The sequence below is a fragment of the Dermacentor andersoni genome, chromosome 11 (assembly GCF_023375885.2).
Source record: "Dermacentor andersoni chromosome 11, qqDerAnde1_hic_scaffold, whole genome shotgun sequence".
Taxonomy (NCBI): Eukaryota; Metazoa; Arthropoda; class Arachnida; order Ixodida; family Ixodidae; genus Dermacentor; species Dermacentor andersoni.
The window spans coordinates 66,278,779-66,305,649 of record NC_092824.1 but is presented as its reverse complement, the minus strand read 5'-3'; the positions used below and the strand labels follow the sequence as shown (position 1 = coordinate 66,305,649).

General features: G+C 47.4%; 1 protein-coding gene across 2 annotated transcripts; it reads right to left on the bottom strand.

Moving 5' to 3' along the window:
* Positions 1-1,057: 1,057 nt before the first annotated feature.
* LOC126518364 (uncharacterized) lies at positions 1,058-26,871 on the bottom strand. Of its 2 annotated transcripts, XM_055064540.2 has the most exons (6): positions 17,427-17,629; positions 17,219-17,316; positions 15,542-15,662; positions 9,203-9,329; positions 5,645-5,743; positions 1,058-3,358 (listed from the first exon to the last, which is right to left on the bottom strand). In XM_055064540.2, the coding sequence occupies exons 4-6, from the start codon at positions 9,325-9,327 to the stop codon at positions 2,140-2,142; spliced, it is 1,443 nt and encodes a 480-aa protein (XP_054920515.2). In that variant the 5' UTR covers positions 9,328-9,329; positions 15,542-15,662; positions 17,219-17,316; positions 17,427-17,629; the 3' UTR covers positions 1,058-2,139. The 2 variants fall into 2 exon arrangements, with proteins under 2 accessions (XP_054920515.2, XP_054920516.2); XM_055064541.2 differs by lacking the exons at positions 17,219-17,316; positions 17,427-17,629 and adding an exon at positions 26,624-26,871.

The following is a 26,871-nucleotide window of genomic DNA, read 5'->3' as shown; positions in this document are numbered from 1 at the left end:
CTCTGAAGCTGCTGCGTGACGAGATTGCAGATGTCCACACGACAGTCAGTAAAAAGTAGTCGTTATGATTGCTCCTTGCGGCTATCATGACAAATGGTAGTGAATTGCTGCATAAGAGGGCCACTCAACCTGAAAGTCTCGGCTGGTTGGTTGTTCACATTCAGGGGGGAACAGCGCTAAGCAAACGGCGGGCATTGGAACGGCTGCCGGACTGGACGCGAAGTAGTAACTAGAAAACAAGTAACGGAAGAGCAGATAATGACAAAACTTCAGAAGAAATGCGTCAGTGCGTCATCTGTTTTGTAGTCTTGCAAATCAATGGCATACTTGTCTTCAAACCTGCGACCAGCTAGCGCACTGCATGACCGCGCGCTTGCCCCGTTGTGTGACCGCCCCGGGGCCGTTTTTTTTTTTAATGTTTTCATGTTCGTATGCCTTTGACGAAGCGTCCTAGCGCATGCAAATGCTTGTTCGTTGCAAAAAAATAACTTGCCAATTAGCGTGAAGTATCATTTTTGATGTGCCTTCAATTTGTTCGTGTCGTGATGTGCCTTCACCTTGTTTGGTCGTGACAACGTAGAAAAATGTTGCACGTACCTCGAAATGACAACCCCGTTTCAGTTATCGCGTAACAATAATATTTTATTTGTCTTACCATGGTTTCAATTGTCGAGTGTCGACATCTGGAGAGCAATTCTCAAGAAGTCGATAGTTCTTCCCCGCTCAGTTCTGAATCGGCTGAACGAGGGCGCAGATTCCTTTATTGCCACTTGATGCACTGTCATACACGTTCCATCACTGAAATGAAAGCCTGTCTATCTCAAGTTAGGTCCGATATTTTCACTTGTCTCACCGTCCCCTTTCCTTGTTTTCGTTTCGCTTTTGTGCTTTCGAAAATGTATTACGCTATTCACTTAGCGGGTGAAGACTCATTAGACGTGTTCATTGCACTTTAGAATGGGCACTTGCCAGGCACCTTTCGCGCCGTAGGATAATATTTAACTGTGACTATTCGGCGAAGACGGTAGCCCTTTTTGTCTTTTCTTTATGTACTAGTGGTAACGCCAACGTAATGATTAGCGCATCCAAGCACAATGTTGTTGCCGGGCTTATTACTTCATCCAACGCGTTCACCCCATTCCAGTATGGGGTGCAGCAGGCAGAACAAAGTACAGCTATCCTCACTGCAACTCTCCCTTGTCACATTGGACTAAAAAAAAAAAAAGATTGCATATCTTCAAGTAGGGCAGTGCGAGTCGACACAGACGTCTTGCATGTTCCATAAGAAGCTTTTGCCTTTATTTATCGACTGAAATTCCGTCAAGGCTTAATCATTCATACACCTAAGCACCATACGTTACTTGCCTAATCATTGCTCGCACGAATATGTTTTTCACATAAGGCTAAAAGGATTCTACAGCTCTAACAGCAGAAAAGTGAGAGTCAAAACACACGACTTCCCAGTGGGAAAAAAAAATGCTCTTTAAGACTGCCAAAGGTTTCGCTAAGTCAAAGCAATGTTAAATAAAAAAAAATTTGCAGTAGATTATACAGTACAGTGAAACTACAATGATTTGAACCTAATGCAGTATCACCATGCAATGTCATCAGCTCCCAGTTTGGGGCGCAGAAATAAAAAAACCTTCTGCATCAGTAAACGAGCTAAAGACTGACTCACATGCATCTCGGCAATCAGAAAGAAAAAGCTCAATACATCGAACAAAATTACAATAAAGAAGAAATGTTTTGCATACTCTGCGGCTAAATATTATCGCAAGAGTATCTCCAAGTACTTTCTCTCGTACGCAACCTGCCCCCAAGTACCTCAATATTTGGTGGAGCTTCACACCTATTCTGCTAGAAAACACGCCATTGCCTTAGAAAAATACTTTATGGCAGCAAACGTTCTTTTTTATTGACACTGCAGGGTGGAAAAGTGTAATAAACGTTCCTTACTAGAACACTGTGAAAACGCTTGCCGAGAAAACTTATATCACTGAACGAGGAATCAAGAACCCTCGACGTACATTTGTTTCGACGCTCTAATTACACAAAGCACTTGCAGCTCACTAATTAGACTTTGTCTGGCAGCGAGTCCGCTTAGTCCGTGTGCCAGTCACGCTGCGAGCGCCGAACACTTCAGTGCGCCTTGAGGTGAGCGATCAGTTGATCCGTGTCCGGAAAAAACGCTCCGCACAGAACGCACGCGAATTTCTGGCACATATGTCTGTCGAGGGCCGACCTGTCTGCGAAAAACGCTTCGCAGTAATCGCACTGGTACGGCATTTCCTCGGCGTGGCTACTACGGTCAAGTCCAAGACTTGGGGTGTCCGAAAAAGATTCGTTGCACATTTCGCGAGCGGAAGCTCCAGCGCCCGTAGGCAGGTCGAGCCAGTCACCGAGGTCTCGCTCGCATTCGAACGATTCGGCGAATTTCTGGCCCGCGTGGGACGTCCGGCTCCAGGGCGCGCATCGATGCGCGTTCAGATTCGCCCTCTGCGTGAAGGACTTACCGCACGCTTGGCAACTGTACGGTTTCTCGCCCGTATGTGTGCGTCGGTGCACGTTAAGTGTCGCCATCTGCCGGAAGGAATTGCCGCACACTTCGCACAGGTACGGTTTCTCGCCCGTGTGCGTGCGGTGGTGCGCGCTGAGGTTGGCCTTCTGCGTGAACGACTTGCCGCACGCGTCGCATTTGTACGGTTTCTCGCCGGCGTGGGCGCGTTGGTGCGCCCGAAGGTTGGCGGCTCGCGCGAACGACTTTGGGCACGTCTCGCATTTGTGGAGCGTTCGTGGCACGTGACTTTGCGGAGCGTTTGCGGCACGTGACTCTGCGGAGCGTTCGTGGCACGTGACTTCGTGGAGCGTTGGTGTCACGTGACTTTGCGGAGCGTTTGCGGCACGTGACGTTGTGGAGCGTTTGTGGCACGCGACTTTGCGGAGCGTTGGTGCCACGTGACTTTGTCGAGCGTTTGCGGCACGTGACTCTGCGGAGCGTTCGTGGCACGTGACTTCGTGGAGCGTTGGTGTCACGTGACTTTGCGGAGCGTTTGCGGCACGTGACGTTGTGGAGCGTTTGTGGCACGCGACTTTGCGGAGCGTTGGTGCCACGTGACTTTGTGGAGCGTTGGTGGCGCGCGACTTTGTGGAGCGTTTGTGGCGCGCGCGCTTTCGGCGCTGTCCCGCGGAGTTGGACTTCTTCGCGGGGGGCTGAACGCGTGCTCCGGTAACGCGGGCTTTATCTTCCGTTTGCTGGACAGCGTTCTTGCGCGAGGCATCCTGTCTGCTGTAGGCTTTGCCACTGCAGACGTCACTGCCGAACTCTTGCCGTTCCTTTTCCCCGGTTCCGGTAACGTTCCTGCAAGTACAGCCCGACAAAACGGTTTAAAATGGCGCACCGACTGCTGTTCCGGCAGATTGCGACGCGCTTTCGTTAATTAGAGAGCTGGGCGAACTAATCTCATTTGACTTCAGTGATAACTTCGTGCATTTGTGTCTATCGCTCGATTTGGGCTCTCGTTAAGCAGTAATCGAAGACTAGTGCAGTTGGCGCTGTACGACGCCTAACCCTGAGAAAAAAAAAACGGTCCTCCTTCGAGTCGCGAATAGGACGGAATTCTTACTGTTCGCCTAGTACGTGAAACATAGCCGACATGTAAAATAAGTAGGCGAGTACAAATATGTGGGATTGTCTTACTGAGAAGCTTGCCTGGTTAAAGCGTTGAGAATATTCGGACATCTTCGAGTCGAAAACTAAGAATTTTGAGGATGTAGTCATGAGATGGGGGTGCCCACGGAAGTGGTATGTTCTATATTTAAAAATGACTGTTTCGCCCCCCAATGGGAAGACCGTCTTCGTTCTTTAGAACCTCTTCCGCGTTAACGATAATTATAAATTACAAATTACGAGGCAGTGCACAGTTCACGTCATTTCTGGTAACCTTCGGTGAAACTGTCCCCGTCGAACATCATGTACCATAACTCCATCCCTACATTACAATTGCGAAGAAACACTTCCCGGATCGAATTTCTGTGCTGTCCGTGAAACAAGCGAATTTGCAAATTTATTAAAATTTGCCCCTATTACTTTTACCGCTGATGTGCTATGCAGTTGTGTACTTATATTTATTTCTGTTATTGTTGACGGGACTCATAAAATTTTATGTCCTGCTTTAACCCACCTGTTGCTACCTTTTAGATATTTTGCAGCCCCACCTGCTTGAACAGTAACTAGACTGTATTACGTAATATATACATATATGAATAACCAGATAAATAAATTACCAAGTTAAACAAATGAATAAACGAGCGCCGTCACGCGTAGCAATAGTGGCTTTAAATAGAATTGTACGGTCCTAAATGAAGGCTACTACTTAAATATGGTTCTCCTAATTTAGTGTAAACTGCTATCAGCATTACGAGACATACATATCGCAAGCAAGTGTCACTCTTTTTGCAAAGTCAGTCGCAATATAGAACATAGCCTAAGCTTAACCTAGCTCGGTAAATTTCCAATCAAGCACGCGTATTCACTCTCAACTGCAGAAGCTAGGTGCAAGCCTCTGGCGAGTTTGTTATGTTCATTAATGTAGAGCAATGAACTCAAGTGATGAATAATGATAACAAAACGACTAATGCTCATTTATTGAGACAAAAACTTCAATATATGTGTTACGTAACAAGCAATATGTTAAAGGCGCCTCGAAACACTTTTCAAACTGATTATCGAACGGACTCGCTGTTAAAGTAAGTCGTCCCACGAAAATCATGCCGCAATGTTTTTTTTTTTTAATTCTTCAACTATACGTGGAGTTATCGCACAGATAGCCGCCTTTCTCTCTCTCTCTCTTTGTCTCCGCTAGCGCGCCGGAAGCTATACAGCGGAGAAGCCAAGAGGGCCAAAAGTTGACTCGTCGCGCCACCTCGTGGTAGCCACGGTAGAGTACGCCACGGAGCACGTCGCTGCCGTCGCAGACGGCTACGCGCAGCAGACGCAGCTACGCGTTGTGCAAACGTGAAATTATTTTTCTGCCTTTTTTTTTTTTGAGATCGCACGCATATACGTTTTTTTTTTTATTTACTGAACTCAAAATTAGCAATTATGCATTACCGAGATTGTTCTCGCGATCACCAAATCAGCCAATAGCGTTGGTCGACCAACTGATTGCGATCAGCTTCCGATGACGACATCGTGGATGCGAGAGCAATTGCGTCTGCTCAGTTCTTTTGGCACGAGATTGTGAATTTCCAGCGGCATGCAGTGCAGTAACATTTGGTTCACATGTTCACAGGAACCTCGTTACTAATTCGGCAACGTTTTCTTAACATGTTCAAAGCGCGTTCCAGGGCTCCTTTAACCGAAATATTCTTGTAGTATCAGACAAGGCGGCAAGTCTATGACTTGAGTGCCGCAGTACATACTCTATATATAACTTCATCATGTTTAACTTGCGCTGCAAATAATAGGTTCTGACCTTCTCTGCACGGCCACAAAATAAAACCAGAATATTTCACTCAGCACCACTCCCGTACCAAAGAGGAGATTGCCTCGGCAAATGTTATCGCGCGATGGGTTGACCTTTTTTCTTCTGCATGCGATTTATAGGAATTTTATTTAACGAAACATATCGTTAGCAGTGCTCACCTCGCGTCGTCTTCCAAGATGGCCACTGCTTCCTCCATGCCCGCCATACATGTACTGGACTTTGACTCGTCGTTGCTACTGATGGTGCTGCTGCAGCTGCTGCGGTTGGTAAATGCAAAACACGTGTAGGCTTACCCGGGAAAGCATGGTCATGGCACCGATTTGAGGGCGCCTTGAGTGTCCCTATACAACTAATATCGCAGTAAAAATAATTCTCTTTTATGAGTGCCTACTACATAATAAAATTATTGTGCTCATTTTTTCCTTAAATAAACACTACTTACACAACTTACGGGTGCGACAAAGCTGGCATAAGCAGGTGCTATTAACGCCAGATATATTCCGCGGACCCATATGCCCCAATGTCACTCACTGTCTAATCTATAACCAGAGTCCTTTTAGGCGGCGACCTGATGTTAAAGGAGTCGTACGACACTTTTTTAAAGTGACACTGGAAGAAGATATTGAGTCGACCTAGATCAATAAATTATTCGCCTAGAATTCTCTCATCGTTTCCCGCGTGCCAATACGTCATTTTACTGTGTAGAATATTGCCGTTGAAGGTACGGCGGCTGCTCCTCACTTTAATCGCTCGCGCAAAAGCGGATGAGTGACGTCATTTCCACGCGATCTCCCGTAAGAATCAGCCATAGAGTTTCTCACTATAACACCTAGAGGGAAATCTCGCGCCACCGTCTATGGGAGTTTCTTAAGGGGCGCCGTGCCGTCCTGGGAATGACGGTATATGTGTCTGTGAGGCTTGTGTTGGTTGGTGTTGTAAGAGGCTTCGTCTAGAACGCGGATTTGGTTACACAAATAACGCATTCTTAAAGTAAAATCTTCATAAAATGGTTCCATTCACGCATAATAAATCTTCCAGTGAGGTTTACTCACCTACAATGTATAACCAAGCGAAGAAAAGCAAGAACAAACTGTTTCGAAGCTAGCGCGAATCTTGTCGTCTGTCCTCCAACTTTAGCGGCCCGCTGATACTTTTTACGTTTCATATAATTGTACATGCAACAACAAGTTCTCATAGTTAAACAAAACATGTCTTTGTGTAATAATAAAGCTAAAACAGCTTTTCACGTGCAGTTTTAGTAGAATATGAATCATCATGAATCATAGTAGGATATGAATGATATGAATCCGGGCTGCTTCAGATCGGGCACATTGAGAGCATTGGCTATATTCTTGCCCTTCGGCGCCCTTTTATGGAGCGAAATATCTAAACGTTAGCGGCTGCATTCGTCACACAACAGTATTTATTTTTTCTTCAGTGAAAGCTGGCGTCCGCTTTTCTGGCTGATACAAAACGAAAGGAATCCCGTGCAACCGACCAAGCACAGTGCAGGTGCTCTTTCCCCACTTTTCATCCTTGTGTCTTTCGAAATACTAAAAACATATGCGTGCTTACCGAACGGAACGAGCAGACGAGTGTGTGTCTTCGGCAACCGAAACGCTGAGCCATTGGCTGAGCAGACGATCAGGAGCACTGCATGATCTGTGGTCAGTAACGTGCAAGCATAGACGGCGTTATTGATGTATTAACAGTTTCTATTTTATTTTTCGCAAGTTATAAGAATTTCCGTTGTGTTTTTCCACAAGATGTTTAAATTTCGCGTGCTAGGCACGCCGGCCGATCGCAGCGCCCTACTGGTGGCGTCATCGCAGAAGCGTCCCCAGTTCTCCCATTGTTTTTCCGTGCAGACGATACACTGCCCCATTCCACACACCATACATATACTGTCATTCCCATGACGGCACAGCGCCCCTTAGGAAATCCCCATAGACGGTGGCGCCAGATTTCCCTCTAGGTGTTATAGAGGGAAACTCTATGCACCTAGCGCCGACGTTACGGAACATGTACCGCAGTCCTCAACAGGAAGCGCCTCACCGTCTTCTTTTTTTTTTCAGTTTCCTGATTTTTCTCTCTTAAAGAAAAACAAATTCCCAATAAGAGAATGCTTAACATTCATCTAGCTTTACCTAATACTTCCCTTTAGTGTCCCTTTAAACACGGTAAGAAAACGGTTGCGATTCCTGACAATGTCATCGGGAACCTGAGGACGAAAATTAATTCCGTTGCGTTCATCAGGCTGCTTACACCCTCACGCAAAAAATGATAGATTCCCCTCTCCGGTTGCCTTCTAGACACCTTGTATTGTGTTCCGCCTATGAAGTCATTGACCCGCGCGACAAACCGAAGGCGGCAGCCATGGAGCTGATGCACACATGAAAGCCCCTCCAATTTTCTGGTAAATTAGGGAGGGAGAGAGAAAGAGAGAGAGCGAACGCGAAAAAAAATAGAAAGATAAAATAAAGAAGAGAGCTCGCACCCCAAGGAACCGATAGAAAGACGGGAGAGAAATGGACACGCTAGAGGGAGAGGAGGAAAGAGCAGGACCACCTGCGCCAGAGGCAAGAAGTACGGAGTGCGGAAGCAGCAGAGGCGGTGGCTTTCCAGCTCCGTAGGACCAACTGCACTGATTTGCCGAGCCTACTGCAAGACTTGCCAGAATTTCGAGTTGGAAAAAATACATACTGTTGCTCCGGAGCGTAACTGCAAGTATCGGAACCGTTGTTCTAAAGACAATTACTGAATCGAACGGAAGCCATTGATACCCTCTTTAGGAGAATGTAAGGTATTGACGTTTCGAAAAAAAATTTGCAGACACTTATTTAAAAGAAACTTGCATAATTAGAAGCAATCCATAAAAAACAAGAAAATAGACCTCGTACTCAAAATAACCACACAGCAATTCATACCTGCGCAAGTTTTTAGCGCCATACCTCGAACAACAAAGATTTCATTTATTTTATTTTTTTAGTTTGAAGACCAACATTTTCCTAGAACAAATTGTCGCTGGCAGCGTTTCTAGGCTCCCATTTTTGTTCTTGAACGAATAAGCGGTGGTGTCTGTCTCGGCAATTGGATATTCCATACACCAAAATACGCTGTCGTGCCCCTTCTAAGCCGCACTTGTAGTAAAATGGAATTGATGGACTACTTACGTTTATCCATCCGATGATATTGAAACCAGAGAAGGAGCTAGGTTAGTCGAATATCTGCTTTGCAATATTTGATTAAGTATTTTCTGTAACACTATCATTTGGGGCATCCACACAAGGCTACAGTCACAGTGAAGTTCCTTGCGCGAATTTTATCTTTCTTTTTTTTATAGCGATTACTATTCTTCGAGAACCTCCTTTGCGCCTTGCCTGTTTGTCCTTGGCTAACCTCTTGCATGCCAACTTATGTCACTGGGCAGTCAACGGTCTAATTGGTAAAGCATAAGGAGCACGCAACAGGTAAAGCATTCGCGAATACGTGACAATCGTACGAGTTACGAGTGTGCTGCACATGACAGCATGCTAATACCAGCTCCCTCTGCCGCATGCTCAAAACAACAGTTGATAGAGTGGCCGTTTAAGGAATCAGAGGTGCCCTCTCCAGCAAGATCCCCCCCGCCCCCCTGCATAATTTCACCACAGGCAGCACTCCGTGCCGTCTCTGATTGGCTTCGTGCAAATGAACTTTTTCAAAGTTGGCCTCACCTCGTGTCCTCGTCCAAAATGGCGGACGCTTCATCCATGCCAGCACGGCTTGTGCTGGGCTTTGAGTGATTGGTGCTGCTGCTTGACAGCAGAGGCGGGTAAGTGGCGCTTCCGTTGTCAGTCATATCTATATGGCCCCAAAGAACAGCAAAGGTGTTCACTCGCCACTGTGCAATAGCAATTCATAAGGCGCATTAATTCCGTGCTGAGAAATGGTGAAAAGTAGCAAGTTTTCGTTTAGGTTAAAAGCGGTAGGGGAACGCTACTGCCATGCGTACTCGTTTTTTTTTTTTTTCTGGCATAATGCCTTCATTGCAAGCAAGAACTTCTTGGGGACAAAAATCGAGCGCGATCGAGCTTTTCCAATGCTGAATTCTTCTAGAAATTGTTACGCTGTATTCCATAAGGCAAAAACGGAACACTACGGTGTTCGAAGCCGAAAAACGACGTATACTTTTTTATTATTTCTGCAACCATTGAATCAACTCATTTGCTCTACTTTTCCAGTAAACAAGTACATTACATACTTTACTAAGTTCTCGGTTCTGACTGATTCATTAGGAGCAGTAAGCTTTCAAAATGTCCATGTCCGTTTTTTCCGTTTTCCCTCTTTTCCTCTCATATAAGGGCAGGATCAACTGCCCACAGCTGGTGAGTTACCCTGCCTCTTCCTCCTTGCAGGGACACCTAGCAGAAAAAAAAAATATTGGTGGCGCATCCATACTTTGTAGGTGATTGGCGACTTCCAGACGATTAGCAAGCAAGGTGTCAGTGGTGCAGTGGTTACACATAGCAACCGAATTCTTCGCCCACGAGCTACGAGAACTCGCGCGCCACCAAAACAATCTACTCCTCTGCGAAGGCTCGGCTGTATAGCAAACGCTACTGAACTGCAACAATACATTCCGTCTCGGTGGCCAGGCGTGGGGCTCTTCCATACCAGTTCTCGCCGAAACACGTACTGAGAACGTGTACCCTCCGCGCTCTTCCCCTTGTCTTCCGGTTTGAAGCCGGACTTACGCAGTCCCAGTTTCCGGTTTCGAACGAAATCGCCGTCACTGACGTCTGACTCTTGTTACGTCTCAACACCACCGAGGGCCTTAATTAGACGATTACCACGAGGCAACCCCAACTGTTCATCAGGGCCTACATATTTAGCACCATCGGAGGTGGAGCGCTGTGGAACGATGCGACATCATGAGCCTGGTATTGCTACCGATTCGACTATTATGATTGGTGGAGATACAGTCATCAGATTCCCTAGTCTAGTTGCCTTGGGAAGACGGCGGGATTATAAGTGGAGGTCTTTTCGAGGAAGCTTTAGCTCGGGTGCTCCTATCTAAATACATGTAAAAGGAGAATTCGTTTTTCTCGGCAACCACTGCACCAAATTTGACTTAAAATCTAGTGACTGTTGGTTTCGAATTTTTGATTTAGGTCCTTAATTTTTTATTAAATATTGACAAATATTGCAAATTAAAAAAAAAGAAACTATCAAGTTTACAACTCTGTAACTCTAAAACTAAAAACGATAATACAATTCTTTGAATTGCATCTAATAGTACATCTAAAGCGGACAAAATTGATATGCTATACATGAATCTAAAAAAATTTAGTAATATGGAAATACAGCTTTTGCAGAACCTTTGTAAACAACGTAACAAATTCACGTAAGATATAAAATGACATATCAGATTTGTCCGCTTTCAATGGTCTAATGGATGCCGTTTACAAAACCGCGATATCTGTTTTTGATGCAGAGTTATGAATTTGTAAGCTTCGTTCTTCTATTCTTTTCGAACTTCCGAATTTGTGAAAATTCTTTTAAGAAGATCCAGGACCTAAATCGAAATTCCGCTTCCAACAGTCACTAGAATTTAACTTTCTCTCTCAAACGCAACAAACTTCATTAAAATCGGTCCCAAGGTTATCTAATAAAAGCGTTTTTGCGTTTTACATGTATTTGAATAGGCCGCGTCGGAGTTGGGCCCGAGCTAAAGCTTCCTCTTAAGATGCTCCTATGCGGAGTGGGCTTCCGTATCTGGAGCCAGCTTAACTAAGGTAAAATGAACCCCCTTTTTCCTTCATTCCTACTACCGGCCGTACTGATCGATGGACTTGGTGGATTCCTGGCCCAAACGCCACATCGAGTCGCAACACTCTGTTGCCTCATACTCCACAGCTGGCTCCGTTGCCGCTCGTCATTCCAGCGTAGAAGTTTCCTCTTCTGTCGTCGTAATGGGGAGGCCGCGTTTAAGGGTGTATGAGCCATTGCTTAAGGGGGTATGAGCCGTTGCTTAAGCGGGCATGAGCCATTGCTTAAGAGGGCATGAGCCATTCATTGTCTTACGTGACGGATAGGTGTACTTTTGAAGCAATATAATCTTGAAGAATCGCAAGCGGCAATGCCGGGCGGATGCTGCTAACCATACCACCGAGATAACTCGAGACATCGAATGCAAGCGACAACGGCGGACTGTGGGCATACCGGCACTGACTTCGTTCTCACCTTCGCAGCCCAACGTGTGCGTAACCTCGTTAAGAAACACAAAGACGACAACCGTCAAACCAGCCCAACCAAACGTCAAAACGATTGCAGCGCTCGGATCTGCAGCGGTGGGCCTTGCGCCCAATATACGGAGATTTGGATTGGTGGTTCCGCACGTTCCACCCCAGCTACAACTACCGGAAGACCACGAGTAGTGCGTACTCCTGAGGAAGAGGACGCTTACCGCAAAAGCGAAAATGAGGTGATGTCATGGTGAAACAAAAGACTTACAATATAGATTGCTTCCAAAGTTTTAATTGCGTGGCGCAACGCTCGGTGTAATTAACACACCTTCATTGTTCGACCATCTTCACGGACTGGAAGGGGCAGTAGTTTTTTTTTTTTTGATAACCTAAACAAAAAAATCTGCTTCCACCAGCGACTAGATTCTAGCCTTTGAATGCAAGAACCCTTGTCGAAATTGGTGGAGTAGTGGCTGAGAGAAATTACTTATTCGTTCTCATGTGTTTAGAGAGAAGTTCAAAAAGGAGCGGCAGACAGGACCTCCTTAAGCGTGACGAGTGAGTTTAAGAGAAATTGGGAAACTAAGTATTGCCTTGTAGTAGTGCAGTTGCGGGTCCTCCCACACACACAAAAATAATTCTGGGGATTTACGTGCTAATTAACAACCCGATTTCAATGTGAGGCAAGCCGTAGCGCGTGACTCCGGAATAATTTGTCTATCGGATTGTTTAACCTGCACGTAAATCTATGTGCGCGAGCGCTTTTGTATATCGCCGCCATCGAAATTCAAGCGGCCGGGATTTGATCCTGCGACCTCGAGCGAGGTGCCACGCTGGGCATTTGTTCACAACAGGCACTGTAAACAAGAATACGAAATTAAGCCGAGCGGGTAACCGTGCAAATGCTGAAACGAACTTTGGGATTCAGGCGATTTTCGTCACTGCTCTGTCTTGATTGTTTTCCCGTGTTTACAACAAGCCCCGGACCGCGCTTGCAGATCCATGTCTTGCGACTATGGGCAAACTTAGAGAAGGATATTTTTGTTACGTTAAGAGTAAAAAAAAAATTCCTCGGTTTTCACGTGCCAGAACCACGATCTGATGATGAGGCACGCCGTAGTGGAGACTTCGAATTAATTTCAACTACCTAAAGCTCTTTAGCGTCCACCCAGCTGACGATAGACGGGTGTTTTCTTCCATTTTGATCCCACTGAAATGCAGCCGCCTATTCCGGGATTCGATCCCGCGACCTCGTGCTTAGCCGCGCAATGTCATAGCCGCTAAGCCACGACGGCGAGTTGTTCCGTGAACATATGTTTTTGTTTTCTAGCTACAAGAACCGCTTCCAAGTCCCTTTCACGACACAGCCAATGATCACCGACTGATTCTGCCCTTCGCAACAAGCCATCACAAGTTTACGCCGTCAACACGAGGGGGGGGGGGGGGGGGGGGGGAATTAAGCAAGCCGCATGGTTATGTAGGCGATGTTACGGTCCACTGTGTGCGGCGATGAATGGAACGGATGGGCCAAACGCCTGTCTCGACATGCCTAATCCAAGACTAATCTGCCTAATCCGGCTGACTAATCTGACTAATCTGCCTAATGACGCGCATAATCCAAGACCTAAGGCCAAGACTCGACGTGCCTAATCGTCACGCTCGTCAACATGAAAAGACTTGTCCGCCGGGTTTGTGCGACGGAATTATGCGCGGCATGTACAAATCCCACTCCCCTCTCTCCTACGTTCAACCCCTCTGCGCCAGTGAGTGGTTTCTCTCCGAATTCCTCTATGCGGCCTGACCGGTGTGCTGACAAGGCCCTCTACCGGGGAGCAATGTTGTAGGGTATAAGGCCAGCGAGCACGCACGCTGGTCAGGCCACGCACGCCGAACGCTTCTGCAGGAGCACGCACGCCGAACGCTTCTCTACTTTTTGTCTTGGAGCGCACCGCTCACCCGCAACTATGTATTAAACTTCTGTTTTTTTTTTTTTTTTTACGTCATGTCGTCTTCCAGTGCGAACCCTCTGCGATGGTCAACTTGGTTTGTGCTCCAATCAGCCGCTGTTGAAGGCCGCCGAAACCCCGTCTCCGTAAGGACTTGTGGTAGCCTCAACAGCGACAAGCACGAGCTTTAGGGCGAATTTCGGTAGAATCAATATCGACAGCACACCGCTGCTGAGCGTACAAAATTATTTGACCGCTTTGGAGGGCGCACGAACAATTGTCCCCTCTCCAGAGCCCCGGCCTTTTATCCTCCTCCTCGCCCACTGAAGGTGGCGGAGAGTGAGCTACGCGTAGATAATAGAGAGTTCTAGTTTAGGGGACGCAAGTGGCTTGCGTACGCAAGAGCTTGGGGCGACGGTACTGCGCATGCGCAGATCCAGACGTAGGGGTCTGCGCATGCGCAGTACCGTCGCCCCTAGTTCTTGCGTACGCAAGCCGCTTGCGTCCCCTAAACTAGAACTCTCTAAGAACGCTGATAAGGAAAGCAGTTGCTTCACTGGCTACAAGTCCCTTTGTTGAAACGTTGGCTTAAAGCGTCGTTCCTTGTTCGACTACGCCTCATCTTTTGTTACGCAGGGAAGTTCACGCCGAATGTCCCGCTGCTGCTTCTCGATTTGGTCCGCCCGTGCCAAGACGAGCTAGTTCAGTAATGGCCACGTGACCTTTCTCTATGCCGCTTTCTGTGATTCAGCCAATGCTGACGTCGCGTGAGAGGTACCCTAGTCCACAATAGGTGGCGCCACACCGCTCTTTTCCTTAGCAAACACACCGGAGCAAATATTCGCAATCAGTCGAGGCATGTGTATGCTGCAGCGAAAATCCGGAGGCCACTCAGCACATCCTAATGGAATGCGAAGGGATTCACCCCCGCGAGACCAGCACGTAACGTACAGCTTCCAGAAGCTCTTGGATTCAAATTAGACGAAAGCATAAACCTGGTCAGTAGTCTAGATAAGCAAGAGACGTTCACGGTAGTGTTGGGAGAACAAAAGGCAGGGGAGAGACTGATACGACCAAATACATTACAGGCATAGGCAGCGGTACGTACAAGGTAGATAGAGAAGATTAAAGAGATGTATACGCGAAACGCCAGGAGGAAAAGCATTGATAGCATAGTTGAGTAATTCAAGCAGGCTTGGTGACGATTTGTCCTCTCCCCGTTTCAAAGGGTACAAGAAGTCTGTTATCCCTGTGACTGGCGAATTACGTTAGTATAGAGCGAACTTTTTTCAGCCTAGCTCGACTGAATATTTTTACTTATAGTCCGTCTAAACAGTATTCTTATAATTCTTTGTCCAAGGCGCAAACCTTCAAGTCCCTTTTTCATAATATTTATCAGCACAATCGTGTTTAAAAGACAATCGTTTTTTTTTCCTACTCGCGAACTACATATCTCAAAGTGACCACCGTTACAAAGCACGTCTGCGAACCTCACTAATTCGTATCATGACATGACCCCCTTGTGTTAGAGAACACCTTCCCGCACGCCCTCAATGGCACCGGTAATTTCAAGATCGTCTTGAAAGATCCCTCATGATATTCTTTATTGGCTCACTTCGTAGTTCATCTATAGTATCCCAATTCTTTCTAAAGTGCCTTCAGACTTTCAACAATGTTTGATAAATAAATAAGCAAGTAAATAATTAATAAATAGGTAAAACTTTCAGTGGCGCTTTAGCAGTAAATTCGAGAGAAAGACGTTAGCACTACGTCGCACCTCCTACAGATCCCGGATCCACGATTTAAACCGCGTTCACCACAATGCGAACTGTCGTTCAGGAGCTCACTCGACACAAGCACTGCCTCTTCGAGGAAGGCTCACCCCATGTCTTCTTGGAAGAGTCTGTGTCCTCCTTGATTCCAAGTGACTACGGCTTCTGGATCCCCGTTGCCCGTCCTGGTCGCCATGGTTCTTTGTCCCGATATTTCTTTCGTAGCCAAGTCTAGATGTGCCAAGAAAATGAATGTCACGCATCAGCCTTTGGTAATCTTTTTTCATGAGTACCTGTTTGCTGCGGGTCATGCACAAATAGACGGACAAGTTCATAAGCAATGTAAGACAAAAAATTCTCACGGTAACTTATCGGAGCATCCAACAAGTAGCGCTATCAGCAAAATCAAGGTACGTGTTGCTTGAGAATGTACGAGCGACACTTCACACGATGATTGCCGTCTGACTTAATAAAGGCGGTTTTGTGCCGATCCCTCTCATAGACTTCAATTTGTCACTAGCCTATTATATGACCATTCCATGAAAAATACCTTGTATTACAGAGTCGGTTCAATGCGTCGTCTGTCCGTGGAACAGGCTATACGTCCTTCTTCGTGATTTTGTGCGGGCGTCGGTAGTCAACGCACAAACGCACAGTTCCACCCGTTTTCTTCACCAAGACTACAGGAGACGCCCATAGGCTTTTCGATGGCTTGATTATGCCCCACAGCATTTTGCCGACTTGTTAACTGATAGCTTCACGTTCTCGCGTCGGAACTCGGCATGGGGCTCTGGCGGAGTGGTCGAGGACATCTTACGGCTATTACGCGAGGCTCAGCAACTCGTGTTTGCCAAATCCTTGATGACGACGAGAAGCAGTTCTTGTATTGATGCGGATACCCTTGAGCTGCTCTTGCTTATGCCTGGAAAGACTTGGATCAATATCGAAAGCTGTTTCGGAAACACGGACAGTGTTTTGTTGTTGTAAGTTCGCTAGAATCCGAGAGTTCAAATGCATCACCGACTGCTTCAATTTCATCCATATCTGCGATCTTCGTGCGGTTGTTCAAGCGCTTATATATTCCTGACTGAAGTTCCTCACCATGACCCGCGCTTTCCCTCAGCGCAATCGCACGATGCCCCCCTTGCAACGCCGATTTCTCGGTCGAGTAGAGGTGTCTGAACCTCAGGTCGATGAGTACGCCGCGCGGGTCCAAGAAGTGTCCGTGCCGAGAATTGCCTTTCGTGAGCGCTGCCACAGTATACAAATTCAATGTCTATAAACTCAGTGTACTATCCCGCACGTAAACACAAAGTTTGTGCACGCGGCAAAAACAAACAACGTAATATCAGAGGCCCACTATATAGCACGATGTAGCAGAGGTGAACGGTGCGTTCAAATCCATCAGTAGAATTTTCATCGCAGGAAGCACTCGGCAGTTCCTTGCAGATTTCTGTCGCGGCCGAGGAGAACGACTGATGCCAACAATGTTTAAGGGAAGCATTAAAATTCATCTGCCCACTACTTCTTCCTTTATGTAAAACAGACGCACGCTTCTGTCTGTGCTTAATTATGTTTAGGGCCTATTCCATAACGTAAAAAAAAGTCTCTTCATCAGCAGCATTTATCTGCAGCATTGCAAGGCCCTTTGGCCACGCGAAGTTAACATTAACATATCGTTAATATTGCAAATTTTGAAATATTCTATTAAGCTGCCGATAATTTGTGCTGAGCCATGTTTGACTAGCTGTACCGCGTAGCGTAAAAATTGCCGTAAAATTACGTACCGCAGGTACACGTGAAGCATCAGTGGGAGCTCTACGTCATCAACGTTGGCTACTTCCTCTTAGCCGGAGCCACAGCCAGGGACGATCTCGAAGACAGCCTGGATTTGCAAGTCGCACAATAACTTGCCAACTGACTCGCGCTAACAACACAGAAGATTGGGCTTGTTGGGCTCCGATTCACAGTGAAAATAATGCAACGCAAAAGTACCTGTTGTCCTTGCCGGTAACGTTGGATAAAAAATCCCTGACCACCTAAGCACGCCAGTGCTTGTGGATGGGCCGACACAAGCAGTACGATTTTCCCGTGTAGCAAAACCTTCACAAGGCCCACACACGAGGCTTAAAAGTATTCCTGGAGGCACGTAGTACGTGCGTACCTCGTGTTTGTTCTTGCGCGTCAGCCTCGGATGTTCATCTCAACGTGTGGCAAGCTAAATTGATAGGACCGCGCACGCAGCACGAGATCAGAGTACGCATGCGCGTTTCTGCCGTAGAAATATCCATCAGGAAAGCAACTGTCTGAATCCTGAGTGTCTATACTGATAAAGTTTTTCCGACAGTTTTACTACGTATAACCCCAGAAATGCGCGCAACAACGCAACGAAAGACCTGGCCGACAGGTTGACACCCAAACTATCACGTCCTATCACCGAGAAAACTAAACTCTCTTATGACAATGAAGGAGCACGGTTAAAGAAGCCCAGGCGGTCTTCGTTATTCCGGAGCCCCTTACTACGGCATGCCTCATAATCAGATCGGGGTTCTGGCACGCAAAACCCCGTAATTAAATTTTTTAGTAACCAAGGAAAGCTGATGCACCTGTTACCAAATTTTCTGATGTAAAAACGCCTCCTCCAGTGCCCGTGGAACGGTGTCCCTGCTCTTCTGCAGTTTACCTGTGGTCGCCAACAAAGATTCACGCGTGCAAGTGCGGTAGACGTGCGCCCGTCCCATTCTGAACCGACAGCGCGCACTCTCACAAACGATCATTTACAGTACCGGCTTGTTTGGTGGATGCGCACCTTGCCAAAACTCGAAGGGATTTTATACACCATTCCCACCGAACATTTCGAGAAGCAAACTTACGTGCTTCTTGTCGCGCTACGCACTTTCTTCTAACCACTGATACGCGAGCACAAATTGGTGACAATTCGCGGCAAGCAGGTAACACCACCGGTGCATCGTGCCTTGAGGCCAGACATATTCTTCAAGGAACGGACAAACCTATGGTTGCACGGCATGACTCCCGGGCGGGTGTTTCCTTGTTGCCACATCCGGTCGCTTGCACATTGCATGGAATACGTAGTCTGCTGGATACGTATACTCCATTAACGCTGTCTGTAGTTATTTGCCTACGTATGTATTTGCTTTTAAAATGTCGTTGTTTAGATTGCTGCAACAAGCCTTTAACGAACGCAATGATGATTTTAACTGTGTTCTGCACAAACGCGGAACGATGTAGAAGATTGAGCTGCCATCCATCAGAAAGCAGTGTAATCTACATACAAGGAGAATTCACGCGGCCGCTGCGCTTCGTTCCATGACGCCACGCTACCTTGCCAGGCTGTCATGAAAATTAATGGGGGAGTGCTCCCGAGTAAGCCGCGCTCATTTTGACGTCACCGCTTTCGTCATCAAGCATCATCATCAGCATCAGCATCGTCATCAAGCGTCATCAAGCGTCATCAAGCACAGTGCCCAGATCTGCTATCTATAGAAAGCGTCGCCATAACCCGTGCACCGCCTCTCCCCTTCGGCGAGTTCGTTCACCGGAAGAGATGTGGACACTACGCAAACAAGGACGTCGCGTTACCGTTATTTCCTTGCTTGGAAACACCGTCCATTTTCGCTCGCGTTTTTTCGGACACGCGCTTTTCCATGCGTGCGCGCAGGGCGCATGCGCAACACGAGGCGAAATCAGTTGCTTTCAGTTGAAAACGGGCAATCGAAGCAACGAGTGGACGTGCCAATGCAAGGCGAAGGCGTACTTGCAGCTGGACTGGACATTATGTACCCCGTATATGAACCAATCATCAGCTTTGAGGCTTGTGACGTCACGTGCAAATCTTTGTTGGCATCACGACACGTGAAGAAGCGACCGCAAGAGAACCGCAATAGGAGCTCGCCACAGTTTTCCTTTTAATTATCAGCGGCGGTCTCATCGTCATCGGCAGCAGCAGCAGTCTATTTTTATGTCCACTGCAGGACGAAGGCCTTTCTTTCCCTGTGATCTCTAATTATCGCTGTCTTGCGCTAGCTGATTCCAACTCTCGCCCGCAAATTTCTTAATTTCATCACCCCACCTAGTTTTCGGCAGACTTCGACTGCGCTTCCCCTGGGTTAGGGTTAGGAAAGCTTCTGCCACAAAAGAATAAAGTTAGATGCAAGGAACTATAATGTAAGAGTCCAATACATTCGTATTCTGCTAGAAGAGTTTTCATCTCTTCAATCTATACGCCATAAGCTGGCGAACGTGCAGTTCTACCAAACGATAATTACTAGAGACTTAGGCTTGGATTAGTGAATGGGTCTGTGTCGCGATTGGCCTCCTAGAGACCACTACTGACTAAGCCTACGCAAACACAGAAGGGCCCTCAGGCTTGTCGACTGTGACGCGGAAACTTATTACGAAGTCCATAACTGCTTGGAGGTCATACAGCTCCATATCAGGGCAACCCGTGGTCTCCGCTGGACTCTACGGCGCATCTTCAGTGATACGGCTCCGTACATTCGTATAAACTGGATCGCGTGCCCTGGCCTTGTCACGGACAGTTTGCCAACCTGGGCCACCTACACCCACCGGCAATGAGAGTCGACTCACTGCCTGCCCCCAGCGTAACTGAAGCTGACATGTTCGACTACGCTGGTGGTCGGTTTGTTATCTCCAAAGGGTGCATAATATTCTTGTACGTCGCGCCTCCGATGTAGCGTATTGCATTGTGCGTATTTTTCCTTGCTCGCCTTCTGTGCACTGTTTGAGTCTTGCACTACTTCGATGAGCCTTGATGAGCCGTCCTACCTTTCCACTGAATAAATGGCGATAACAAATGGTCCGTCTGGACGGTTATACACTAACATGTCAAAGCACATTCCCGTTTTCTTTTTTAACCTTTTGGGGTTTTACGTGCCGAAACCACTTTCTGATTATGAGGCACGCCGTAGTGGGGGACTCCGGAAATTTAGACCACCTGGGGTTCTTTAACGTGAACTTAAATCTAAGTACACGGTTGTTTTCGCATTTCGCCGTTTTCTTTTTTCAGTACTAACCTGCAAAGACAATTCTAGTGAACATCGCGCTGTCTTCTCGTAAGTTTCTTTTTTTTTTTTACTCGGCGTCAGAAAACTTCAAGGGATATTAAATCAGAACACTTAATCTGTTTAGACGAACAACGCGTCTTTGAAAACTTTGTTGTGGTTCATTTAGAAATAATTGCAGACGAAGGCTCCACCGTGCGAGTCCCCCTGAGGGGTCCCGAATTTCGGTCAACCAGCATGACGAATGATGGTCGGTCACTACTTCGAAGGGGTGAGCGTAGAGGTAAGGCCGGAACTTCATGGTGGTCCATACTACAGCGAAGTACTCTTTCTACGAGGTGGAGTAGTTCACCTCTGCGCGTGAAAGAGTACGGCTGGCGTAAGCTGTCATGCGCTCTGTGCCCTCTTGGTGTTGTACCAGGACGGTGCCAAGAACCACGTTGCTGGCGTCGATATGAACTTCAGTATCAGCGTCTTCGCCAGAGTGAGCAAGAACTGATGCTGTGTGCAAAAGCTCCCGTAGCTCTGCGAAAGCCGTGTCCTGCTCTTCGTTCCGGCCAAATGGTACATCTTCTCGTGCGAGGCGAGTCAGAGGTTCGGCAGTCGTAGAAAAATTGGCGATGAAGCGGCGATAGCACTCGCAGAGCTCCAGAAAGCGACGGACTGCCTTCTTGTCACGGGGAACAGGAACAGAGGCTAGTGGTCTTCTCAGGGTCAGGCCGAACGCCATCCGCGCCCGCATGGCCGATAAAGTTCTTTATAACCCAAGTGGCATTTTTCTGGCTTCATCGTGAGGTTAGCGACGCGGAGCGCTTCCAGCACAGTCTTCAGACAATGCATGTGTTCATCAAAGGTCGCCGAAAACACGACGACGTCATCAAGATAAACCAGGTAAGTATATGTCACGTCAGACCGGTGAGGACAGCGTCCATCATTCTCTGAAATGTCGCAGGCGCAGAGCACAGGCCGAAGGGGGAGCACTTTGAATTCATACAGGCCATCCGGTGTAACAAAGGCAGCTTTTTCGCAATCTCGTTCATCGACTTCAATCTGCCAGTACCTGCTCTTCAGATCTATAGATAAAAGATACTTGGCCCCCCGTCGCAGTGTGTCTAGGAAGTCATTGATGCGGGGCTGTGGATAGACTTCTTTTTTAGTCACGCTGTTTAGCCTCCGGTAGTTAATGCAGAAACGTAGCGTTCCGTCTTTCTTCTTTAGGAGGACGACTGGCGATAACCAGGGACTTTTCTAAGGCTGTATAACATCGTCCTGAAGCATCTCTTCGACTTGCATATGCATCGCGTCAAGCTCTTTGGTCGAAACTCGGCAAGGCTGTTGTCTTACGGGCTACACGTCGGTATACGTATTGATTCGGTGTTTCGTGATGGGCGTCTGATGCACCTTAGAGGACGAGGCGAAACATTCTCTGAATTGAATGAGCAATTCATGCAGCGCAAAGCGTTGTTGCTTCAGGAGGGTCTACCTTGTCGAGTGATGCAATCGCGGCCCTCGGGTTTCGATTGGAAATCATTGTCCAGTGATGCAGACCTAAAACATTCAGTAATGTCCGTCGTGGGGTAGGCGAAAACGATCGCAGTGCGACAAGAAAGGTGGCGGTACTCTTTGCTAAAATACGTCGCAAGCGGCGTAGGACGTCCGTCACGAAGCGTGACGAGGCTGCGAGCCGCGTAGATATCTCGTGTGAGCAAGAGCGACACGTTGTCATCAGCGAATGCCTCGTGGTCAGATAACTTGTCGCAGACGACATCGACCAGGACGCTCAAACGCAGGGGTAACGCGATGCTATCGGCATAAACGTGAAACAGGGCGAGATTGCTGTCGTCGGTTCTGATCAGCTGCTCTCTCTCTGTCGAGAAGGTCACGGTGCGCTCCCGAAGGTCGATAATAGCACCATATTCCCATAGAAAGTCGATACCCAGGATGAGGTCTCGGGAATATTTGCGAAGTACAAGGCAACTGTAGAGAAACGCACGTTCACAGACGTTAACTCTGAGTGTGCGTATAAGCAGGATGACATGTCCGCCGGCAGTACTAATTTGTGTTCCGTGCCAAGGCGTAATTACTTTATTCAGGTTGCGTCGCTAGTTTTCGGCCCCTGATTGAGTAATCAGCCCCTGTGTCCAATAACGCACTGACTTCATGGTGACCGTCGAACACCACAGGGCACCACCATCTAAATAAGGGCAGCGTCCGAGTTCAGTTGCTGCCGTCGTCGAATCGCTGCTGGTACGTGCGCGCGTCGATGGCAGGCCTTGCTCGCGTCGACTGTCAGCGGCCTCGTCCCCCGAAGGTCGCTGTCTTTACTTTTCTCGTCTAGGGCTTGCCGGACGCCCCTGCGCCGCCACTGGGGAGCTCCGGGAAAATTCGGGGAAAATCGACTCGAAAACGGTGACCGTGACTGCCGCCGCCAGGGCAGCGGCGTGCGCTGCTGAGACAGGTATTCTTCAATCGTTCTTGGTTTCGCCAGATCTTAGCCTTGGCGAGTCGACGGCAAAACCCTGAAGTCCAAGGTTGCGATACGGGCATTCGTGGTATAAATGTCCGGCACCGCCACAGTGATAGCACAGCAGTCGCCTGTCCGGTGCGCATCAGACGTCCTATTCCATTTGGAGCGGTTGCCGATTCTCCAAGTGCTGGATCGGTTGCACCGATGGAAGTGTATCGTGAGGCGTGGGGCGCACGAAGTGCAGTGGAGCTGGAATATAACGATTCGCAGCTTCCGCGTATGATGCGCGCCGGAGCTCCGTCGGCACAGGTGGCGTGACGTCACTGGCAAGTGGGACTTGCAGAGCATGCTGTACCTCGTTCCTGACGAGGCCGGATGTGGATCCCGCAGCAGGCTGAGGCGGGCAGAGAATCCTTTGTAGCTTTTCACGCATCGTTGATCGGATGAGGTCGCAGAGAGAGTCGATGTTGATGCTACTCCCGGCAGCTCCGATGTGACCCATCGATGACGCGACACCGATTGGCCGCTCGTACACAGCTGACCACTGCTGAAGCACTTTTGTGAACAATCGCCTCTCCGAAAAAGAAAATAGTTCACGATCGTCTTTATCGTGAAAAAAACACATGTCGCTTCTCCTCACGATAAAGACGATAGCCTTTAACCTTGTCCCTTTGTCGAAATGTTGGCTCCTGGTTCCACCTTGTTCTCGTTTTGCTCATTCGTCTAAAAGGAGTAAAGAAATTCAAAGTGCATTGCTATAGAAGAACAGTGCCTTCACGTAAGAAACACACAGGAACCGGCGTGGTTGTACGCTAAAGATATGCTGTCAAATTATTCTCTGTGCAGCAGCTAGCGTTGCAATTGAGCGGAATTTTAAATTAAGCTGACTTTGTGAAAGATAGCGCAAGAAAATTTTTCTACTCCTTTCTTTTATTTCAGAAAGGAGGGAGGGGGGTGCATTTTATTACTCGTAGTAGAGACACATGAGAATGATATTTCATTTGATTTATTAGTTGTTTTTTTCTTGATACAAGACAGATACAGGTGCTAAAGGTCCTTGTACCACTTGTGTAGTCAAATCAGAGGTGTAAGTGAAATGCCCTTACGCCTGCTATCGGCAGCATCTGATTCGCGATATCTGAGTCGCGGCCACTGTTTAGCATGCGGATTCGATGCTTTCAGACATTTCGTTCTTTCGCCCATTACTGAAAAAAGCAGCCCGATAGCTTTCTTTACGGCTTCGTCACGGATCCCTTTTCTCGCCTATAGCGGCTAACAGCAGTGGGAGGACACTACAGAACAAAGACGACAACAGCTGCAGCATCTATGCGTGCAGCTGTGCTATATAACTAGCAGTTTCGTTTTACCGCGCTGTGGTCATTATTGGCACTGTGCAGATCATTCGTTCTAATACACCTACAGTTGCCAGTAAAAATAATCGTCTTTCGACCAGGGGTCGTCCTAATTATGGTAAACAAGCAATTCGATTTCCCGCCGTAAAATTTTGGAATGATTAACCAGTTCACATTAAAAGCGCTGAAAATGACTTCTAAACGCACATATCAATTTCTTATTATAAATTGTAATCTGGACCTTTTTCCATGTTTCGCTTTTGCTGGTGCACCTTTCTTTCTGTGCTAACAGTATTTTGATGTTACTAATGATAATTCTGTATATTTACTACTTTGAACAGCTGATACCATATATTTATGTTTTAAACGTCATTATAAATAGAGGTCTCCTTACAGTGCTTCACTTTGGGGCCTCTTTCTCTATACGTGTTACCAGGCAATGTACTGTATTTGAAATCGATAAACTAAACTAAACTGCGGTGCTTTGCGGCAGGTCAATAGATGGCGCTTTACATTTTTGAATATCCCCTATTACAGACGCGTCTGTGCAACATATGATTTTCTGATCTAAAGTGATGGATGTAGAAGCTTAGCGCTCTTAATTTCCAGTGGTGGTCTCATTACCTTCATAAAGGCACCGTGCTTCCAAAGCAAAAAGAAAAAAGAACGAACGTGCCGCCGTATTCGGTGATGGTTTCATTATAGACGACATGACACGTATCAGCGATGGAAGCTGCGACTGGCCGGCAGAGAAGCTCGCCTACAAGCTCAAGATTGTTTTTATGAGGAATGTGATGCTGAGGGCAGACCGTGGTGGCCTTCGAAACTGTGAACTGGCTCGCCTGATGGCTGCAATCCAATTTTCGCGTCATATCCCGGTCACAGTACTTCCGTCATGGTTGGAACATACTGTTATCTCAACGATGCTCTCTCTCGAAAAAAAAAAGAAAGAAAGAAAGAACAATGTAATGCAACACAGATAAGGTTTCAAATACTCGACAAACATGTGCAACTGTGGTTTACGCCCATGGTTGCACAGTTGCTAATTTCTCCTCTTTCAAACCAAGTTATTTCAAATGCACATATGCGCAGGGCTTCACGGCAACAGAAGTAATCGGTCTTTTTGTTTGTCTGTCTCCATCAAGGCAGTTACAATAACTTTAGAGCAAAACTCGATGCGATATTCCGTTTCAGCTGCACACAGAGCAGGCACTGCGCGTGTTAAAGGTAAGTGCACGTGCTATCGGCGTCAAATAAAATGCGAACAGCGGAGCGCGTGGCCAAAGCATAACTGAAGGTATGGTACGCGCAGTCGGCCAGTCATCTGCAGAAATCACTGTACAGGTTCCCCGACGGGAGACTATACAGTCACTCTAGTCATCCCCATTTACAGACACGCACATCCAGTCTGACTGCGCTGTAGGTTGATGCTCGCCCTATACTACGATATTTACGTTTCTGTCTTAGTTACCCTTTATTCGAAAGCGAGAAAACAAAAATGAAAGGAAACAGAAGCGAAAATGTAGGATTATGCATTGCGAGCACCATCGCACCCTGCAAGTAAACTGGATGAGCGAATCTATTTCTAGAGATGACTGTTATACGGGCGCAAACGGCGCCTTCGGATATCGCAGTATAGGGGGAGCATGATCGCACGGAGCACTCAAACCTCATGTGCGCGCCTGTCAATGACATGTCGTAACTGTCACTCATGCCTCGGCCACGCGTTCCGCCGCTCGTGTTTCAGCTGGTATGGTACACGCAGTTTCAGTTTCCATGGTACATGCAGTAATCCGGATGCCAGTCGAAATGCGAGGGTAAGTCTGGCATAGTCCGGTGCACGCACGTTTAGATTTCTTAGTTTTCACACGGCGAAAAGGACGGCCCGCGAACGCCTCGAAGCAGATGCGTTTCGCCGCCAACACGTAATGGCAAAAAAGTTTCTACAGCAGAAACATTCGTGTAGCTGTGTCAATCGACAAATGGTCACCGCTCTTGAAGAATGTTACACGCGTGCTGTACGATAAGAAAAAAACAGTTTCTTTTACGGTGTGGCACGACGATGTAGCCCTGTGCTCAGTGTGACAAGTGGCCGGAACCGTGGGATAACGTCCGGATAACGCCCGGTCAACATACTGTCGCATCCCACAAACAAACACCCAATAAACCGCGACTGGTTTCAGGTTTAAGGGTAAAGCCTATTATTTTCACGGTGAAGCCGTCGCGAGACGACTTCTAAATCAGTCGGTTGCATGTCTAGCGATTGAAGCAAACCACTATCTACTTATTCAAGAGCGCGATGGAAGTGCGAAACAGCAAGAAAGCGCTTACTTTTTTGCCCAGACTTGAGAAGGCCACCAAATACCGTGCGCAATGGGACACAGTAGTCTACCGACATGGCGACGGATCACAGTCGCCAGACGAGAGCACGAAGATGGATCAGTTCACCACAAACGTCGATTCAACAAGCCGCGTTGGGAATCACGCACGCCAAGCGCACGTGACTGTTCACGAACCAATGGCGGCCACTGGCTACTTCCGGTAAACCCGTGCAGATGGCGCTGCAATTGGTATTGTTT